General features: G+C 60.0%; 1 protein-coding gene across 1 annotated transcript; it reads left to right on the plus strand.

The window, feature by feature from the left end:
* The first annotated feature begins 5,585 nt into the window (after window positions 1-5,585).
* On the plus strand, window positions 5,586-13,839 carry DPEP1 (dipeptidase 1). The gene is made up of 10 exons (XM_073015676.1): window positions 5,586-5,830; window positions 11,149-11,281; window positions 11,531-11,663; window positions 11,799-11,949; window positions 12,132-12,201; window positions 12,407-12,583; window positions 12,667-12,751; window positions 12,831-12,906; window positions 13,035-13,170; window positions 13,250-13,839. The coding sequence occupies exons 1-10, from the start codon at window positions 5,727-5,729 to the stop codon at window positions 13,418-13,420; spliced, it is 1,236 nt and encodes a 411-aa protein (XP_072871777.1). The 5' UTR covers window positions 5,586-5,726; the 3' UTR covers window positions 13,421-13,839.
* The last annotated feature ends 3,451 nt before the right edge of the window (window positions 13,840-17,290 follow it).

Consider the following 17,290-nt stretch of genomic DNA (forward strand, 5'->3'; position numbering starts at 1 on the left):
TCTCTGGAGATGGACCCAGGACTCTGATGCAGGAGCCCACGCTCTTCGCAGAGCACTGCTCCCACCCCCGGAGTCTCCCAGGACTACGAACCCCGGCTCTCTCCCTGAGCCTCACTATGGCCAGGGGAGGGGAGGGGCAGGAGGGCCTGGGCAGGACGAAGGGCCCTGGTCAGTCAGGGACATGAAAGATGCACAACCAGAACTGGTGGAAGAAAGAGAATTAAACACACCCTGAGCCTTTCCCACCGCGACTCTGCCAGCTGCACCCTCTGTGTCAAGATGTGAGCCAAGGCACAAGCACTTCCTCCTGCTCCTGTCCACGAAGGTGAGAGGAAAGGAATTAGAAAAGAATGAAGCCCTCGGGCCGGGCGCGGCGGCTCACCCCTGGAATCCCGGCACTTTGGGAGGCCGAGGTGGGCGGATCATGAGGTCAGGGGTTCAAGACCATCCTGGCCAACATGGTGAAACCCCGTGTCTACTAAAAATACAAAAATTAGCCGGGCGTGGTGATGGGCGCCTGTAGTCCCAGCTACTTGGGAGGCTGAAGCAGGAGAATCGCCTGAACCCGGGAGGCAGAGGTTGCAGTGAGCTGAGATTGCGCCACTCACTCCAGCCTGGGCGACAGAGCAAGACTCTGTCTCAAAAAAAAAAAAAAAAAAAAAAAAAAAAATTAATACACTCGTCAGACAATAGAAAGGTCTCCGCTGTAGGCACAGATTCTGACCCATTTCTGGGAATGAGGAAGTTAACGGAAGAGTGTGTCTGTGAGGCGGACTGGAGGGCCCATTGGGAACATTCCAGGGTGTTCCAGCGAGAGACCAGGGAACCAGAGAGGAGCTCAGCTCAGACGTCACGGGCACAATGGGCCGGGAGTGAGGAAGACACTGAGGTCGGGGTTTGTTCCCAGCTGGAAGAACTGGCCCCAGGACCACCCAGACAGACACGCCACCCTAACCCCCCTACAGCCAGAGGAAGGTCAGGAGGCCCTTCCCTAAACATGTTTTTGAGAATTGGTGTAGCTATTTTAAAAAACGCTGCTGGGCGCGGTGGCAGTTACTTTAAAAGTAGCTGCTGTGGACCCAGCTACTTGGGAGGCTGAGGTGGGAGGATCGCTTGAGCCTGGGAGTTGGAGTCCAGCCTGGGCAGCATCACAAGACCCCATTTCGTTAAAAAAAAAAAAAAAAAAAAAAAGCTCATGCTTGCATTCTAGCTTCAAGGGCTCCTGGTAACCAGGCGTCTCTGGAGCTCGGCCCACACAAAGCCTGGGGTCGAGAGCCCACTCACACGTACGGCACTGCCCACCTTGCTGTCGCTTTATTTTTAAATACGAAATTCGAGGTGACAAAGATTACCAGCTGCCGAGGGAAGTCTGCAAATGCAACAAAAGGTCCAGATGAACAATGGGAGACGCGCCTGCATTCCACTGGGTAAACCACAGAAGAGAACAGAATGCGGCGGACTCCAAGCAGCTCGGCTGCCCTGATGGGAGCGGGGCAGGACAGAACACAGCAAAGCTTGGAAACCGCCCTCCGGAGACCCACACGCACAACCCCCAAGAAAACACTAAAGAACCGCGCTGGGAGACAAAACAGAGGAAATGGAGTGTACGGAATAAGCATGAGGAAACCCAGGACAGGAGGCAAAAAGGAAGCTCCAACAGTCCAACCCCTGCCCGAAACCCTCGCCAGACGGAGCTCAGAAAGGAGGGGAGAAGGAATACCGGCGACTGGAAATTCCCTGGACTGGAGGCAGAGGGACAGCCCCAGGGAGTGAAAAATATGAAGTCACGGCGTTCCGGGGGAAGAGGGGTTGCCCACACAGCGCCGGGCGCGATGTGGCTCCCGTCAACCAAGCATGCACAGACGGACGGTGGCGCGGTCACCTCCTGAGGGAAAAAGGTTTACCACCCGAAGTGCACATCCAGCAAAACTACTGATCCGTAATAAGGGCAGAATAAAGACACGGACGGGAGGACTGGGGAGTGAATTCCCGCAGACCCATGGTGAGGGGGTGGTTGCAGGGCCCACGGATGGAACAGGGCTTAGTCTGCTTTGCACTGCTCCAGAGGAATCCCCGAGGCTGGGTAATCTATAAAGAAAAGGGGTGGGTTTGGCTCATGGTTGTGGAGGCTGTACGGGAAGCGGGAGGCGTGGCACCAGCATCTGCCTCTGGTGAGGACCCCAGGGAGCCTCCCGTCACGGCAGAAGGGGAGGGAGCAGGTGTCACAGGAAGGATGGCCTGGAGTGCAATTGTGCATGTCCTTGGTGCTTGAACAAACAAGTAGTAGACAAAACATGCAAAGTAAGAACAAGACACAGGAAGGAAGCCGCGAAAGCAGGGATCTATTAAAGCAAGAAAGCTCAGAGTAGGGTGGGAGTGGGCGCTGTTACAAAGTTTTCTGGGTTGTTGTTGTTTTTTTTTTTTTTTTTGAGAGGGAGTCTCACACCGTCGCCTGTCGCCTGGGTTGGAGTCCACTGGCGCCATCTCGGCTCACTGCAACCTCCGCCTCCCGGGGTCAAGCAATTCTCCAGCCTCAGCCTCCCGAGTAGCCACCACATCTGGCTAATTTTTGTGTTTTTAGTAGAGACGGGGTTTCTCCATGTTGGCCAGGCTGGTCTTAAACTCCCGGCCTCAGGTGATCCGCCCACCCCACCCTCCCAAAGTGCTGGGATGACAGGTGTGAGCCACCACGCCTGGCCAGTTTTCTGGGTCTTAAGTTTACCTTTCATGATTCCTATCCCCCTTATCTGGATGAAAGATTTGGTCCATGGCTAATCAAAGCTGCGGTGAACTGGTGTCTGCAGGTGAAAGGATGGCCCACAGCCAGTCCACGGCACTTTCCTTGCCGTCTGGGACATGGTGGGGGTTGGGGGTTGTAGGGAGAGCAGCCTTTGATCCTTTACTACTGGGCGTGGGGCTTTTCCTTATGGTGCAGTTTTTGGAAGTTGGTTGTTAATTGGCCCTGGGTTCCCTGCCCCAGACCTCGGTGTTTTTCCTGGATCCACCGTGCATTGGCCTCGGACTCTCGCCCCCCTGACCTTGGTGTCTTCTCTTTGAGGAAGTCAGCACAAATTAGCGTCCCATTCCCTGCCCCAGGCCTCGCTGTTTTTCCTTGATTCCGCACGAGTTGGCCTAAGTTCACTACCCCCAGAGCCTATTCTCCTGTTCACAGTCATCGCTGGCGGCGAGGGAGCCAGAGAGTGATGGGGGAGGTGCCAGGCTGGTTTTAACAGTTCTCTTCCGAACTCACTCATTACCTCCAGAACTGCACCAAGCCACTGATGAGGGGCCTGTCCCCATGACCCCAAACCCCCCAACACTGGGATCCAGTGTCCACGTGAGATTTGGACAAACGTTCAAACTCCACCAGGACTGTAAACCAAACAAAGGGGGAAGACCTTCCGTGCAGACGTTAAGTGGGCACGGAGATTCCAAGCTGGGAGCAGCACGTTGGACGAGGGAGGCTCTGGAGGCAGCGAGGGAGGTTGCAGAGTCCAGACTTGGAAGATGGAAGATAAGGGCACCCCGTGTAGGGCAGGAGAAGAAGCAACTGGAAACTCCGGGACAGACTGTAAAACCCCATGGGAAAGACAGGTTTAAGGTCTTGATCTGAGGCTGGTTCTGAGTGGCTGGTGCCTTCGTGCTCATGGCAGGACTGTCGTAAAGTAGGTACCTCCGTGACTTCTACAGACAAAGAGACTGAGGCCGAGAAATCTAACCAGCTCACCCACGCTGCCCTTGGATGGTGGCCGTGAGATGGGAACCCACAGCCTACCAGGCCCAGCCCCCAGGACACCCTCTTGTTAAGTCAGTGGCTTTGAGCCTCAGAAATGGTGCAAAATGCAGCCCAGGCAGGGCCTTCGACCCCGGTCTGGTGCTCGGAAGACATGCACCTGCTTCTACCCCCACCCCACCCCCCGCTGTGAGGCCCTGAGATTCTTGTGATGTCTGAAGAAGGATGCTGCATTTTCATGTTGCACTGGGCCCTGAATGATGAAGCTGAGTGATACGGTTTGGCTCCGTGCCCCACCCAAATCTCATCTCAGATTATAATCCCCACGTGTCAAGGGAGAGACCAGCTGGAGGTGGGGGCCGTTCCCCCCATGTTCTCGTGGTAGTGAGCAAGTTCTCACAAGATCTGTTTGTTGTTGTTGTCGTTGATGCTGTTTTTTAAGACAGAGTTTCTCTCTTGTTGCCCAGGCTGGAGCGCAGTGGCACGGTCTCGGCTCACCGTAACCTCCACCTCCCGGGTTCAAGCAATTCTCTTGCCTCAGCCTCCCAAGTAGCTGGGACTACAGGCACCCGCCACCACGCCCGGCTAATTTTTTTGTATTTTTAGTACAGACGGGGTTTCACCGTGTTAGCCAGGATGGTCTCGATCTCCTGACCTCGTGATCTGCCCGCCTCGGCCTCCCAAAGTGCTGGGATTGCAGGCGTGAACCACCATGTCCAGCTATTTTAAAGTTTTGTACTTTGTTCGTTATGGATTTTTTTTTTTACATGAATTCTGATGTTTTAAAAATATTGAATGAAAATACTATTTATCATGACCTAGGCATAGTGGCTCATGCCTGTAATCTCAGTAGTTTGAGAGACCAAAGCAGGCAGATTGCTTGAGGCCGGGAGTTGGAGACCAGCCTGGGAAACATGGGGAAGACCCTGTCTCTACAAAAAATACAAAAATGAGCTGGGCGTGGTGGTGCACACCTGTGGTCCCAGGTACTCAGGAGGCTAAGGCAGGAGGATTGCTTGGGCCCAGGAGGTGCAGGTTGTAGTGAGCTGAGACGGAGCCACCGCGCTCCAGCCGGGCGATCCTTCTCCCTGCCGGTCTCCGCGCTGCGAAGCCTCTGACCAGTGTTCCCTCCTGCTCCTCCCAGCAGGCCTGGTTTAGCCCCAGTGCTCAGCCCACCGTCCCCCAGAACCCCAGACACCGCCTAGCCCTGGGATGGAGACTCTTCGGACAGGGCACCGCCTGGGAACTGTGTTTCCAGGAGCCCTCGGACGACTTCAGTGTGCTCTGCCGAGGCCTAGAAAGGCCCCGGTTCTAAGGACATGTCCAGCTGCTTGGCGAAGTCTGTAGCTGCACTGTGGGTCCCTGTGACGCTGGAGGGGTGCAGACCCCTCGGCGTTAGAGCAGGCGTCAGGGGCACACCTGGGCTGTGCAGCAGCTTCCTGAAACGCCCAGATGTTTTCCCCTACGGCTAGCCACGTGAGATGATTTTTATGCGGAAAGAGGTGCTTCATGAGAATGCACTACTTGAATGACTGTTTTCTTGTTTGCAGATCTAGGCCCCGGGTCCTGAGGGAGGTGGTAATAATTAATAACAGCAGCACAGCGAGGGCTGACAGCCACTCACCACTCATCCTGTGCTGGGCCCGCTCTCAGCCTGCTGTCCTTTCATCTGGGCTCTAGCCCCACCCCTGGGTCTGGGATCCCAGCTTCTTACTATGCCTCCGCCTAGCCCAGACAGCAACGCCCAGCCACTGGGTGTCCGGCCTTCCATCCCACCCACGCTGGCAGGGAATGTGCTGGTTACTTATTGAACATGGGAAGCTATAAACAGGACAACGGCCAGCTATCATCGCTTCCACCCAACGCCTCTGGTGCCTCTTCTGGCAGGCAGAGCGACTCCTCACAGCCTGAAACTCGTCCTCCTGCACGGGCCGGCCAGGCCAGCACAGAGGCACCAGGGCAGCAGCGCACGCAGGTCCCTGGGGACCCTGCCATGTGGACCAGATGGTGGCTCTGGCCCCTTGTGGCCGTCTGCACTGCAGACTTCTTTCGGGACGAGGCAGAGAGGATCATGAGGGACTCCCCTGTCATTGATGGGTGAGTGCCCACCTAAGCCAGGTGTTTAGGGAACCAGGACTGGGAACTGGGGCTGGGGGAGCCGGGTGGGGGGAGCCGGGCGGGGGGAGCCGGGCAGGGGGAGCCGGGGCTGGGAGCCGGGGGTGTGCCCTTGGCTTGGGGCTCAGTTTCTGCGATGGTACTAGGGCCCTTGCCTTTCCTGGCCCCTGCTTCTTTGTGGGGTCTCTTAGGGCCCCCAAAGACTTCAACAGATGAAGGTCTGCAGGGTCAGGGCAGGAGGGAGGCAAGGCCCCAGCTCCCTCGCCCCGAAGCTCAGCGTGAGCTCTGCGCCTGGGGACGCTGAGGCCCTGCGCCCCGTCTCTCCCGGTGCCTCAGCTTCTCCCGAAAGCTGCAGATGTGGGTGGTGCCCTACAGGCCCTCTCAGCTGGCATCTTTTTTGCCGCCTTCCCCTCCCCCTGGCCTGCCTTCTCCCAGGGGAGGCCCGTGCGGTTCAGCCCCTGTCTGTGCTGCCCTGAGTGCCCGCCTGGCCCCACCCCGACCTCGCTGGGGTGCTGGGGTCACCTGTTTCTCTCCTGGTCTCCACAGGGTGGAGATTCCCACTGCCCGGGAATCTGACCCTCCTCCCCGCCCCTTCCTGGCCCAACGCCCCGACACTGGGTCTCCATGGAGGCCTCCTGCTCCCAGGCTCCAGACCGGGGTCCACACTGGCTCCGCATTGGGGTGGGAGGGCCACTGAGAGTCCGCCCTGTGTCTGGCACGGCGTCTCCTCCTGGAAGATGTCTCTGGGCTTTGCTGGGGAAAAACTCTGAACAAAGCAGGGAAACCTGATGTCTTGTTGTGTAAGAACTTCAGGGAACCGGCCAGGCTGGGCGGTTCACGCCTGTCATCCCAGCACTTTGGGAGGCCAAGGCGGGCGGATCACCTGAGGTCAGGAGCTCAAGACCATCCTGGCCAACATGGCAAAACCCCCTCTCTACTAAAAATACAAAAAATTAGCCAGGTGTGGTGGTGGTCGCCTGTAGTCCCAGCTACTCAGGAGGCTGAGGGAGGAGAATCACTTGAACTCGGGAGGCGGAGGCTGCAGTGAGCAGCGATCGGGCCACCGCACTCCAGCCTGGACAACAGAGCGAGACTCCGTCTCAAATTTAAAACACTTAAGGGAGCAGAGGCAGCTCCAGAAAGGGAGCCGAGGGTGGTCCCATGCATCCTCATGGTTGAAAATGGTCACGCCAGCTCCAGCCCTCACATCTGTACGCCAGCCAGCAGGGAGGAAGGAGAGATAAAGAAGGGAAAAAGGACAAGCAGCAGGTGACTGTCAGGGTCAGGGTTTGTTTTGAGACAGAGTCTCTGTCGCCTGTCACCCAGGCTAGAGTGCAATGGTACGAACTGGGCTCACTACGACCTCCACCTCCCAGGTTGAAGTGATTCTCCTGCTTCAGCCTCCCGAGTAGCTGGGATTACAGGCGCCCGCCAACATGCCCCGCTAATTTTTTTGGTATTTTTAGTGGAGACGGGGTTTCACCACGTTGGCCAGGCTGGTCTCGAACTCCTGACCTCAAATGATCCACCTGTCTCGGCCTCCCAAAGTGCTGGGATTCCAGGTGTGAGCCACCACGCCCGGCCAGGGGTCAGTTGTTAGAAGCTGTTACAGGACCCACCTTCATCCCTTGGCCACGGCCAGCGACACAGGGGCAGGAAATAACTTCAATCCAGATGGCTGTGTGCCCGCTAAAAATGGGGGGTTTTAAAGTTACAAAGTAAAACAGGAGAATGGGTCCCGGGGGCAGCCAGCAGTCTCCCCCACAAACAGCTGCCTCAGTGTGTGTTTGCTGCAATTCCAGCACTTTCCAGCACTCCTTGGAGCAGGATGAAGGATTCCATATCCCAGCTAAGGGCACTGCCCCAGCCGCCCAGATAAGGAGGGTGGGTCTGATTAGCTGCAGTTTGACCTGGCCATGAGGCAGGCAGGGCCCGTGTCCCACTGAGAAACCGGAGGCCCCACCTTCCCATCGCTTTCTCCAGCAGGAGTGGAGAGGGCTGGCCAGGCATGGCGACTCACACCTGTGGTCCCAGCACTTTGGGAGACTGAGGTGGGAGGATCGCTTGAGCCCAGAAGGTTGGGGGCTACAGTGAGCTGTGACTGCACCCCTGCCCTCCAGCCTGGGCAACAGAGTGAGACCCTGTCTCTTTTTCTTTTTTTTTTTTTTTTTGAGACGGAGTCTCGCTCAGTCGCCCAGGCTGGAGCGCAGTGGCGCGATCTTGGCTCACTGCAAGCTCCGCCTCCCGGGTTCACGCCATTCTCCTGCCTCAGCCTCCCAAGTAGCTGGGACTACAGGCGCCTGCCGCCTCGCCCGGCTAATTTTTTGCATTTTTAGTAGAGACGGGGTTTCACCGTGTTAGCCAGGATGGTCTCGATCTCCTGACCTCGTGATCCGCCCGCCTCGGCCTCCCAAAGTGCTGGCATTACAGGTGTGAGCCACCGTGCCCAGCCTAGACCCTGTCTCAAAAAAAAAAAAAAAAAAAAGAAGAGGGGCTGCAGGAGGAGGAGGGAGGGGAGAGCAGACAGCTGCCCCGTTGCAGCCTCTCCCTCCAAGGGCGGCTGCTGGGAATTCCTACCCATCCCAGGCTAATGTCTGAGATGGGCCACCTGTGTCCTCAGGCCAAGGAGTAAAGTCTCCTGGGAACCCTGCCTAGCCCCGCCCAGGACAGTGCCCAGTGTAGGGCTGCACCCTAGCAATGAGGCTGCTGCCTGGGCAGGGTCCCTGGCTGGAGCTCCTTCCCACTGCCCTCAGCAAATGCGTCCTGAGCACCCGCTCTGTGCCGAGGGCTGGGCAGAGGCGCGTGCCAGTGCTGGCTGTCATGTGGACTCGCTGTGGCCAGAGACAACCTCGCTGTTGCAGGAGTTTTAGGAGACCAGCATCAGGCCTGTGCCCACCCATCTGCCCAAGGGCGGGGCCAGAAAGTGTGCCACGCTGGGCTTGGGGGCACCAGCCCAGGGCAGGTCAGGAGCGACTGGGACCCAGGAAGGGCAGAGCCCTCCCCTCGTTTCCCCCGAGGAGCTCCGTGGTGCATTTGCCTTGGAAAAGCTCATTGCGGGCCTGTAGATTTGGGCTGGGTCACCGAGAGCAGGGCCCACGGCTGGAAACGATGAACACTGTTAGTCCTCTGCCTCTCCCAGCTGCCCTGCAAGGAAGGCACCAAGACACCTTCATGTTCCAGATGGGGAAACTGAGGCACAGAGGGGAGGGTCTGGAAACTGGATATGGAGGGGCCCCGGCGGCCCCATCCCAGCACACACCCTCTGAGGGTGTCTCCCCGAGACAGGGGCGCAGCCAACATCACAGGAAGGAGTCTGAGGCCCCAGACCCAGTGACGGGAAAGGGGAACCCCAAGCATTGCCCGGGGTTGGGGCTCAGGCTCCAGCCCCTTCCCAACCTTCTTGCAGCCTCCGGGTCACGGGATCAGGGACGAGGGCTGTCTGGGGCTGTAGTGGGGCCTGGTCAATCCCAGGAGTCAGATCTGCTGGTTGAAATACAGATCATAAGGCCGGGCGCGGTGGCTCAAGCCTGTAATCCCAGCACTTTGGGAGGCCGAGACGGGCGGATCACGAGGTCAGGAGATCGAGACCATCCTGGCGAACACGGTGAAACCCTGTCTCTACTAAAAATACAAAAAACTAGCCGGGCGAGGTGGCGGGCGCCTGTAGTCCCAGCTACTCCGGAGGCTGAGGCAGGAGAATGGCGTAAACCCGGGAGGCGGAGCTTGCAGTGAGCTGAGATCCGGCCACTGCACTCCAGCCTGGGCGACAGAGCCAGACTCCGTCTCAAAAAAAAAAAAAAAAAAAAGAAATACAGATCATGGCCGGGCGCGGTGGCTCAAGCCTGTAATCCCAGCACTTTGGGAGGCCGAGACGGGTGGATCACGAGGTCAGGAGATCGAGACCATCCTGGCTAATACGGCAAAACTCCGTCTCTACTAAAAATACAAAAAACTAGCTGGGTGAGTTGGCGGGCGCCTGTAATCCCAGCTACTCGGGAGGCTGAGGCAGGAGAATGGCGTGAACCCAGGAGGCGGAGCTTGCAGTGAGCTGAGATCTGGCCACTGCACTCCAGCCTGGGCGACAGAGCGAGACTCCGTCTCAAAAAAAAAAAAAGAAATACAGATCATAACCGAAAGCCTGCCCTGGACCTGAGATGTGATTCTTTTTTCCTTTCTTTTTTTTTTTTTTTTTTTTGAGATGGAGTTTCGCTCTGTCGCCCAGATTGGAGAGCCATGGCGCCATCTTGGCTCACTGCAAGCTCTGCCTCTGGGGTTTACGCCATTCTCCTGCCCCAGCCTCCCCAGTAGCTGGGACTACAGGCGCCGCCACCTCGCCCGGCTGATTTTTTGTATTTTTAGTAGAGATGGGGTGTCACCGTGTTAGCCAGGATAGTCTCGATCTCTTGACCTTGGGATCTGCCCGCCTCAGCCTCCCAAAGTGCTGGGATTACAGGCGTGAGCCACCGCGCCTGGCCTGAGAATTGCGTTTCTAACGAGAGTGGATTCCCTTTGCTCCTGGTCTCTGCCAGGCGCTGCTGGGCAGCTGGATTCGGACCCTCTGAGGCCGTCACTCAGTCACCAGCTCTGACAGCGCCAGCGCCCCTTTCCACTGTGTTCCTCTTCCTGCTCCTTACCAGAGCTCCTACCCTCGCCGCCAGCTCCTGGGAAAACCTTGGAGAGCCTCAGTCCTTTGGAAGTTTAGAAGGTTCTGATTGGAGTTTGGGTGCAGGGCTCTTCCCTGGAGACAGAGGCAGCAGAGAGGCCTGGGTGGCCCCCAAAGCCTGTACCTGACGCCCTGCTCCCCAGAAGGATGGGAGTGCCAGGCCCCCCGAGGACAGGCCATTCCAGTTATCCAGCCACCCACCGTATTCCCCAAGAGGCAACTGGATTTTTAAACTGAAAACTCTCAGAAACAGTATCACCCCCAGGCCCTTGCCCCTTTGCCCATGTCTCCAATCCTGTCCATTGAGGTCATTTGACTGCTTGTGTCCCACCCTCAGACAACGTGTCCTCCCGCCAGCCGCCTCCACAGAGAAAGGCCCTGGAGGGGATGGGCTACTCAGCTCCCTGAGCTCCTGGCTCAGGGCTCCCTGCCCTGGGGGTGGGCACAGGTGGGAAGTGCAGCCTTGCACAGGTGTGTTCCGGTGGCCAGCGATCCATCACCCCTGCGGCCTGGACTTCAGTCCGGCGCCTGCCGTGAGGAGCAGGAAGTGGGGAGCACAGCCCGGAGTTCAGGAGCTCACGAGCCCCCAGGTCCCAGTGGCCTCCCTGACTGCCTGGCCTCCCCCCGGCGACTCCAGGCACAACGACCTGCCCTGGCAGCTGCTGCGTATGTTCAACAACCGGCTGCAGGACGCGAGGGCCAACCTGACCACCTTGGCTGACACACACACCAACATCCCCAAGCTGAGGGCTGGCTTCGTGGGAGGTCAGGTACTGCCCGCCCTGCCTTCACTCACCCTGCGTGGGGTCATCCCGTCTCCTACCTTGGGCCTGGCTACAGTGTGGCCGTCCCTGTGGCGTTGTTCCTCCAGGGTCCCTCAGTGCCACAGGCCCTTGTAGAGACAGACACCAGGCCGAGGGAGGGCTTCCCAGGGGGTGGGAAACCAGACTCCCACAGGCATGTGGGGGGTGGACTGAGAGCTGGCCGCATCAGCTCCTGGCACCCCCTGTGGCCCCCAGTTCTGGTCCGTGTACACGCCCTGCGACACCCAGAACAAAGACGCTGTGCGGAGGACGCTGGAGCAGATAGACGTGGTCCACCGCCTGTGCCAGATGTACCCTGAGACCTTCCTGTATGTCACCAGCAGTGCAGGTGGGGTCCTGACCTGGGCCCTCCAGGTCCTGCACCCTCCCACCCAGCCCTCACCCTGAGCAGCAGGTACTGATCAGGACACCTCCCCTCCAGACGCCAGGTGCCCACTCCCCTGCACCCCGACTCTCCCCGCAGGCATCCGGCAGGCCTTCCGGGAAGGGAAGGTGGCCAGCCTGATCGGTGTGGAGGGCGGCCACTCCATTGACAGCAGTCTGGGCGTCCTGCGGGCGCTCTATCAGCTGGGCATGCGGTACCTGACCCTCACCCACAACTGCAACACGCCCTGGTGCGTGACTCCCCACGGGAGGCCCCCGGGCTGTGGTCAGGAGGGAGGGGCAGATACTCCCCGCCACCCTCCTGAGCCCATCCCCTCCACCCGTGAGTCCCAGGCCGGGCCTCGCCTGCTGGGCTGATGGGAGGCCGAGACCACCGCTCCACCCCTTGGGCACCTGCCTTTTGCTCCCGCAGGGCTGACAACTGGCTGGTGGACACGGGAGACAGCAAGCCCCAGAGCCAAGGCCTGTCACCCTTTGGGCAGGTGAGTGGGGTGGGAGGGGCCAGTCACCCCCGAGGAGAAGGCAGAGGCCCTGGAGGGTGACAGGAACAATGAACCTCCCCACGTGGGACCTCAGTGTCCTCATCTGTAAAATGGAGCTGGCAGCCATCCCCCCAGGGTGGGTGCTGAGCCCTGAGTGGCCCCGACCCTGGGGGCTGTGAGGGTGGACGGAGCCCTGTCTTCCCAGCGTGTGGTGAAGGAGCTGAACCGTCTGGGAGTCCTCATCGACTTGGCTCACGTGTCTGTGGCCACCATGAAGGCCACCCTGCAGCTGTCCAGAGCCCCTGTCATCTTCAGCCACTCCTCAGCCTACAGCTTGTGCGCAAGCCGGCGCAACGTGCCTGACGACGTCCTGAGGCTGGTGGTGAGGGCCGAGGCAGCCACCCCCACCCCACCTCCCTGGACGGGCCCTCCCGGCTCTCAGCTCCACCCTGTCTTCCTGTGCAGAAACAGACAGACAGCCTGGTGATGGTGAATTTCTACAACAATTACGTTTCCTGCACCAACAAGGCCAACCTGTCCCAAGTGGCTGGTAGGTGGGGTGTGAGTGGCCAAGGGGGCTGAAGCGGGAGGGCCTCACTCGGGACCCATACCTGCTGCTCCCTGGACAGACCATCTGGATCACATCAAGGAGGTGGCAGGAGCCAGAGCTGTGGGCTTTGGTGGGGACTTTGATGGTGTTCCAAGGTAAGGGGGTGAGAGCTCTGTCCTGTGGATGAGCTGGGAGGTTCATGACCCCGTCAGAGGGATGAGGCGGCTGGAGGAGGGACGTGTGTCCTAGTGCGGGGGCCCAGGTTCTCCTGGCCTCAACACAGGGTCCCTGAGGGGCTGGAGGACGTCTCCAAGTATCCAGACCTGATCGCTGAGCTGCTCAGGAGGAACTGGACAGAGGCGGAGGTCAAGGGTGCACTGGCCAACAACCTGCTGAGGGTCTTCGAGGCTGTGGAGCAGGTGAGGATGGGGTAGCCGCCTGAGCCTCCCCCCCCCCAACCACCAGCAGACAGGCTTCCCCACCTGTGTCTGTCCCCAGGCCAGCAACCCCACGCAGGCTCCCGAGGAGGAGCCCATCCCGCAGGACGAGCTGGGCGGCTCCTGCAGGACGCATTACGGCTACCCCTCCGGGGCCTCCAGCCTCCATCGCCAGTGGGGGTTCCTGCTGGCCTCCCTCGCTGCCCTGGTCCTCTGTCTGTGTCTCCTGTGAAAGCTGGGAGACCAGAGCCCCGTTTAGGGCTCCTGGAGTTCAGGGAAGACCTGCCCATCCAGGACTCCGGATGCCAGGAACCCTACTGCCCGCGTGCAAGGACCAGCATCTCCTGAGCGGGTGTCTGGCCTCACCTGGGGGGCAGGACACCTGGGGACAGCTCAGGACACACACACACACAGGCCCTCAATAAAAGCAACATCCCTTCACATCGGGGGTGCGTGTCGTCGGCATCCAGCCCAGGAGGGGTGTGGAAATGGCTCCTGGCTGGACCTGGGGTGCAGGAGGGCCTGAGTCTTCGGTTCAGGCCAGAAGGACCCAGGAGCTGTGAAGAGGGCTTTGTACAGATGCTGCTTGAACATCTTTCGGGACACAGTCTAGGCTCCAGTAGCCACCTCCAGCCACGCACTGGTGCACACACACACCCCTGCACACACACACCCCTGCACACACACCCCTGTACACACACACCCCTGCACACACACACCCCTGCACACACACACCCCTGCACACGCACACCCCTGCACACACACACCCCTGCACACACACCCCTGTACACACACACCCCTGCACACACACACCCCTGCACACACACACCCCTGCACACGCACACCAGCCCTGCACACACACACCCCACCCCTGCACACACACACCCCTGCACACTTCCCACCCTGCACACACACCCCTGCACACACACCCCACCCCTGCACACGCGCACACACCTCTGCACACACCCCTGCACACACGCACACCCCTGCACACACCCCACCCCTGTACACACACACCCCTGCACACGCACACCACCCCTGCACACACACCCCTGCACACACACACCCCACCCCTGTACACACACACCCCTGCACACACACACCCCACCCCTGTACACACACACCACCCCTGTACACACACACCCCTGCACACTTCCCACCCTGCACACACACCCCACCCCTGTACACACACACCCCTGCACACGCACACCAGCCCTGCACACACACCCCTGCACACACACCCCACCCCGTACACACCCCTGCACACTTCTCACCCTGCACACACACACCCCTGCACACGCACACCCCTGCACACGCACACCAGCCCTGCACACACACCCCTGCACACACACCCCACCCCTGTACACACACACCCCTGCACACTTCCCACCCTGCACACACACCCCTGCACACACACACCCCACCCCTGTACACGCACACCCCTGCACACTTCCCACCCTGCACACACCCCTGCACACACACACCCCACCCCTGTACACGCACACGCCTGCACACACACACCCCACCCCTGTACACACACACCCCTGCACATGCACACCAGCCCTGCACACACACCCCTGCACACACACACCCCACCCCTGTACACACACACCCCTGCACACACACACACCCCTGCACACACACCCCTGCACACACACCCCACCCCTGTACACACACACCCCTGCACACGCACACCAGCCCTGCACACACACCCCTGCACACACACGCCCCACCCCTGTACACACACACCCCTGCACACTTCCCACCCTGCACACACACCCCTGCACACACACCCCTGCACACGCACACCAGCCCTGCACACACACCCCTGCACACACACCCCACCCCTGTACACACACTCCTGCACACGCACACCCCACCCCTGTACACACACATCCCTGCACATGCACACCAGCCCTGTACACACACACCCCTGCACACACACCCCACCCCTGTACACACACACCCCTCCCCTGTACACACACACCCCTGCACACGCACACCCCACCCCTGTACACACACCCCTGCACACACACACCCCTGCACACGCACACCAGCCCTGCACACACACCCCTGCACACACACCCCACCCCTGTACACACACCCCTGCACACGCACACCAGCCCTGCACACACACCCCTGCACACACACCCCTGTACACACACACCCCTGCACACGCACACCAGCCCTGCACACACACCCCTGCACACACACCCCACCCCTGTACACACACACCCCTGCACACGCACACCAGCCCTGCACACATACCTCTGCACACACCCCCACCCCTGTACACACACACCAGCCCTGCACATGCACACCAGCCCTGCACACACACCCCACCCCTGTACACACACACCCCTGCACACTTCCCACCCTGCACACACACCCCTGCACACGCACACCCCACCCCTGTACACACACCCCTGCACACACACACCCCACCCCTGTACACACACACCCCTGCACACGCACACCCCACCCCTGTACACACACCCCTGCACACGCACACCAGCCCTGCACACACACCCCTGCACACGCACACCCCACCCCTGTACACACACACCCCTGCACACGCACACCCCACCCCTGCACACACACACCCCTGCACACGCACCCCACCCCTGTACACACACACCCCTGCACACGCACACCAGCCCTGCACACACACTCCACCCCTGCACACTTCCCACCCTGCACACATACCTCTGCACACACACACCCCACCCCTGTACACACACACCAGCCCTGCACACGCACACCAGCCCTGCACACACACCCCACCCCTGTACACACACACCCCTGCACACTTCCCACCCTGCACACACCCCTGCACACGCACACCCCACCCCTGTACACACACACCCCTGCACACACACACCCCACCCCTGTACACACACACCCCTGCACACGCACACCCCACCCCTGTACACACACACCCCTGCACACGCACACCCCACCCCTGTACACACACCCTGCACACACACACCCCACCCCTGTACACACACACCCCTGCACACGCACACCCCACCCCTGTACACACCCCTGCACACGCACACCAGCCCTGCACACACACCCCTGCACACGCACACCCCACCCCTGTACACACACACCCCTGCACACGCACACCCCACCCCTGTACACACACCCCTGCACACGCACACCAGCCCTGCACACACACCCCTGCACACACACACCCCACCCCTGTACACACACACCCCTGCACACTTCCCACCCTGCACACACCCCTGCACACACACACCCCACCCCTGTACACACACACCCCTGCACACTTCCCACCCTGCACACACACCCCTGTACACACACACCCCTGCACATGCACACCAGCCCTGCACACACACCCCTGCACACACACACCCCACCCCTGCACACGCGCACACACCCCTGCACACACGCACACCCCTGCACACGCACACCAGCCCTGCACACACACCCCTGCACACACACCCCACCCCTGCACACACACACCGCTGCACACGCACACCTGCACACACACACCCCACCCCTGTACACACACACCCCACCCCTGTACACACCCCTGCACACACACCCCACCGCTGCACACGCGCACACACCTCTGCACACACCCCTGCACACACGCACACCCCTGCACAGGCACACCAGCCCTGCACACACACCCCTGCACACACACACCCCTGCACACGCACACCAGCCCTGCACACACACCCCTGCACACACACACCCCACCCCTGCACACGCGCACACACCTCTGCACACACCCCTGCACACACGCACACCAGCCCTGCACACACACTCTACCCCCTGCACACTTCCCACCCTGCACACATACCTCTGCACACATGCACCCCACCCCTGCACACATGCACACCAGCCCTACGCATACACACCCCTGCACACACACCCCAGCCCTGCACACACCCCCACCCATCCACACACCCTACCCGTGCACACGCACACCTCTGCACACACATACACCAGCCCTGCACACACACAAGCCTTGCACACACCCCACTCCTGCACACACCCCAGCCCTGCACACACCTCTGCACACACACCCCTTCACACACATCTCTGCACACACACACCCCTGCACACATGC

Source organism: Chlorocebus sabaeus, chromosome 5, assembly GCF_047675955.1.
Source record: "Chlorocebus sabaeus isolate Y175 chromosome 5, mChlSab1.0.hap1, whole genome shotgun sequence".
Taxonomy (NCBI): Eukaryota; Metazoa; Chordata; class Mammalia; order Primates; family Cercopithecidae; genus Chlorocebus; species Chlorocebus sabaeus.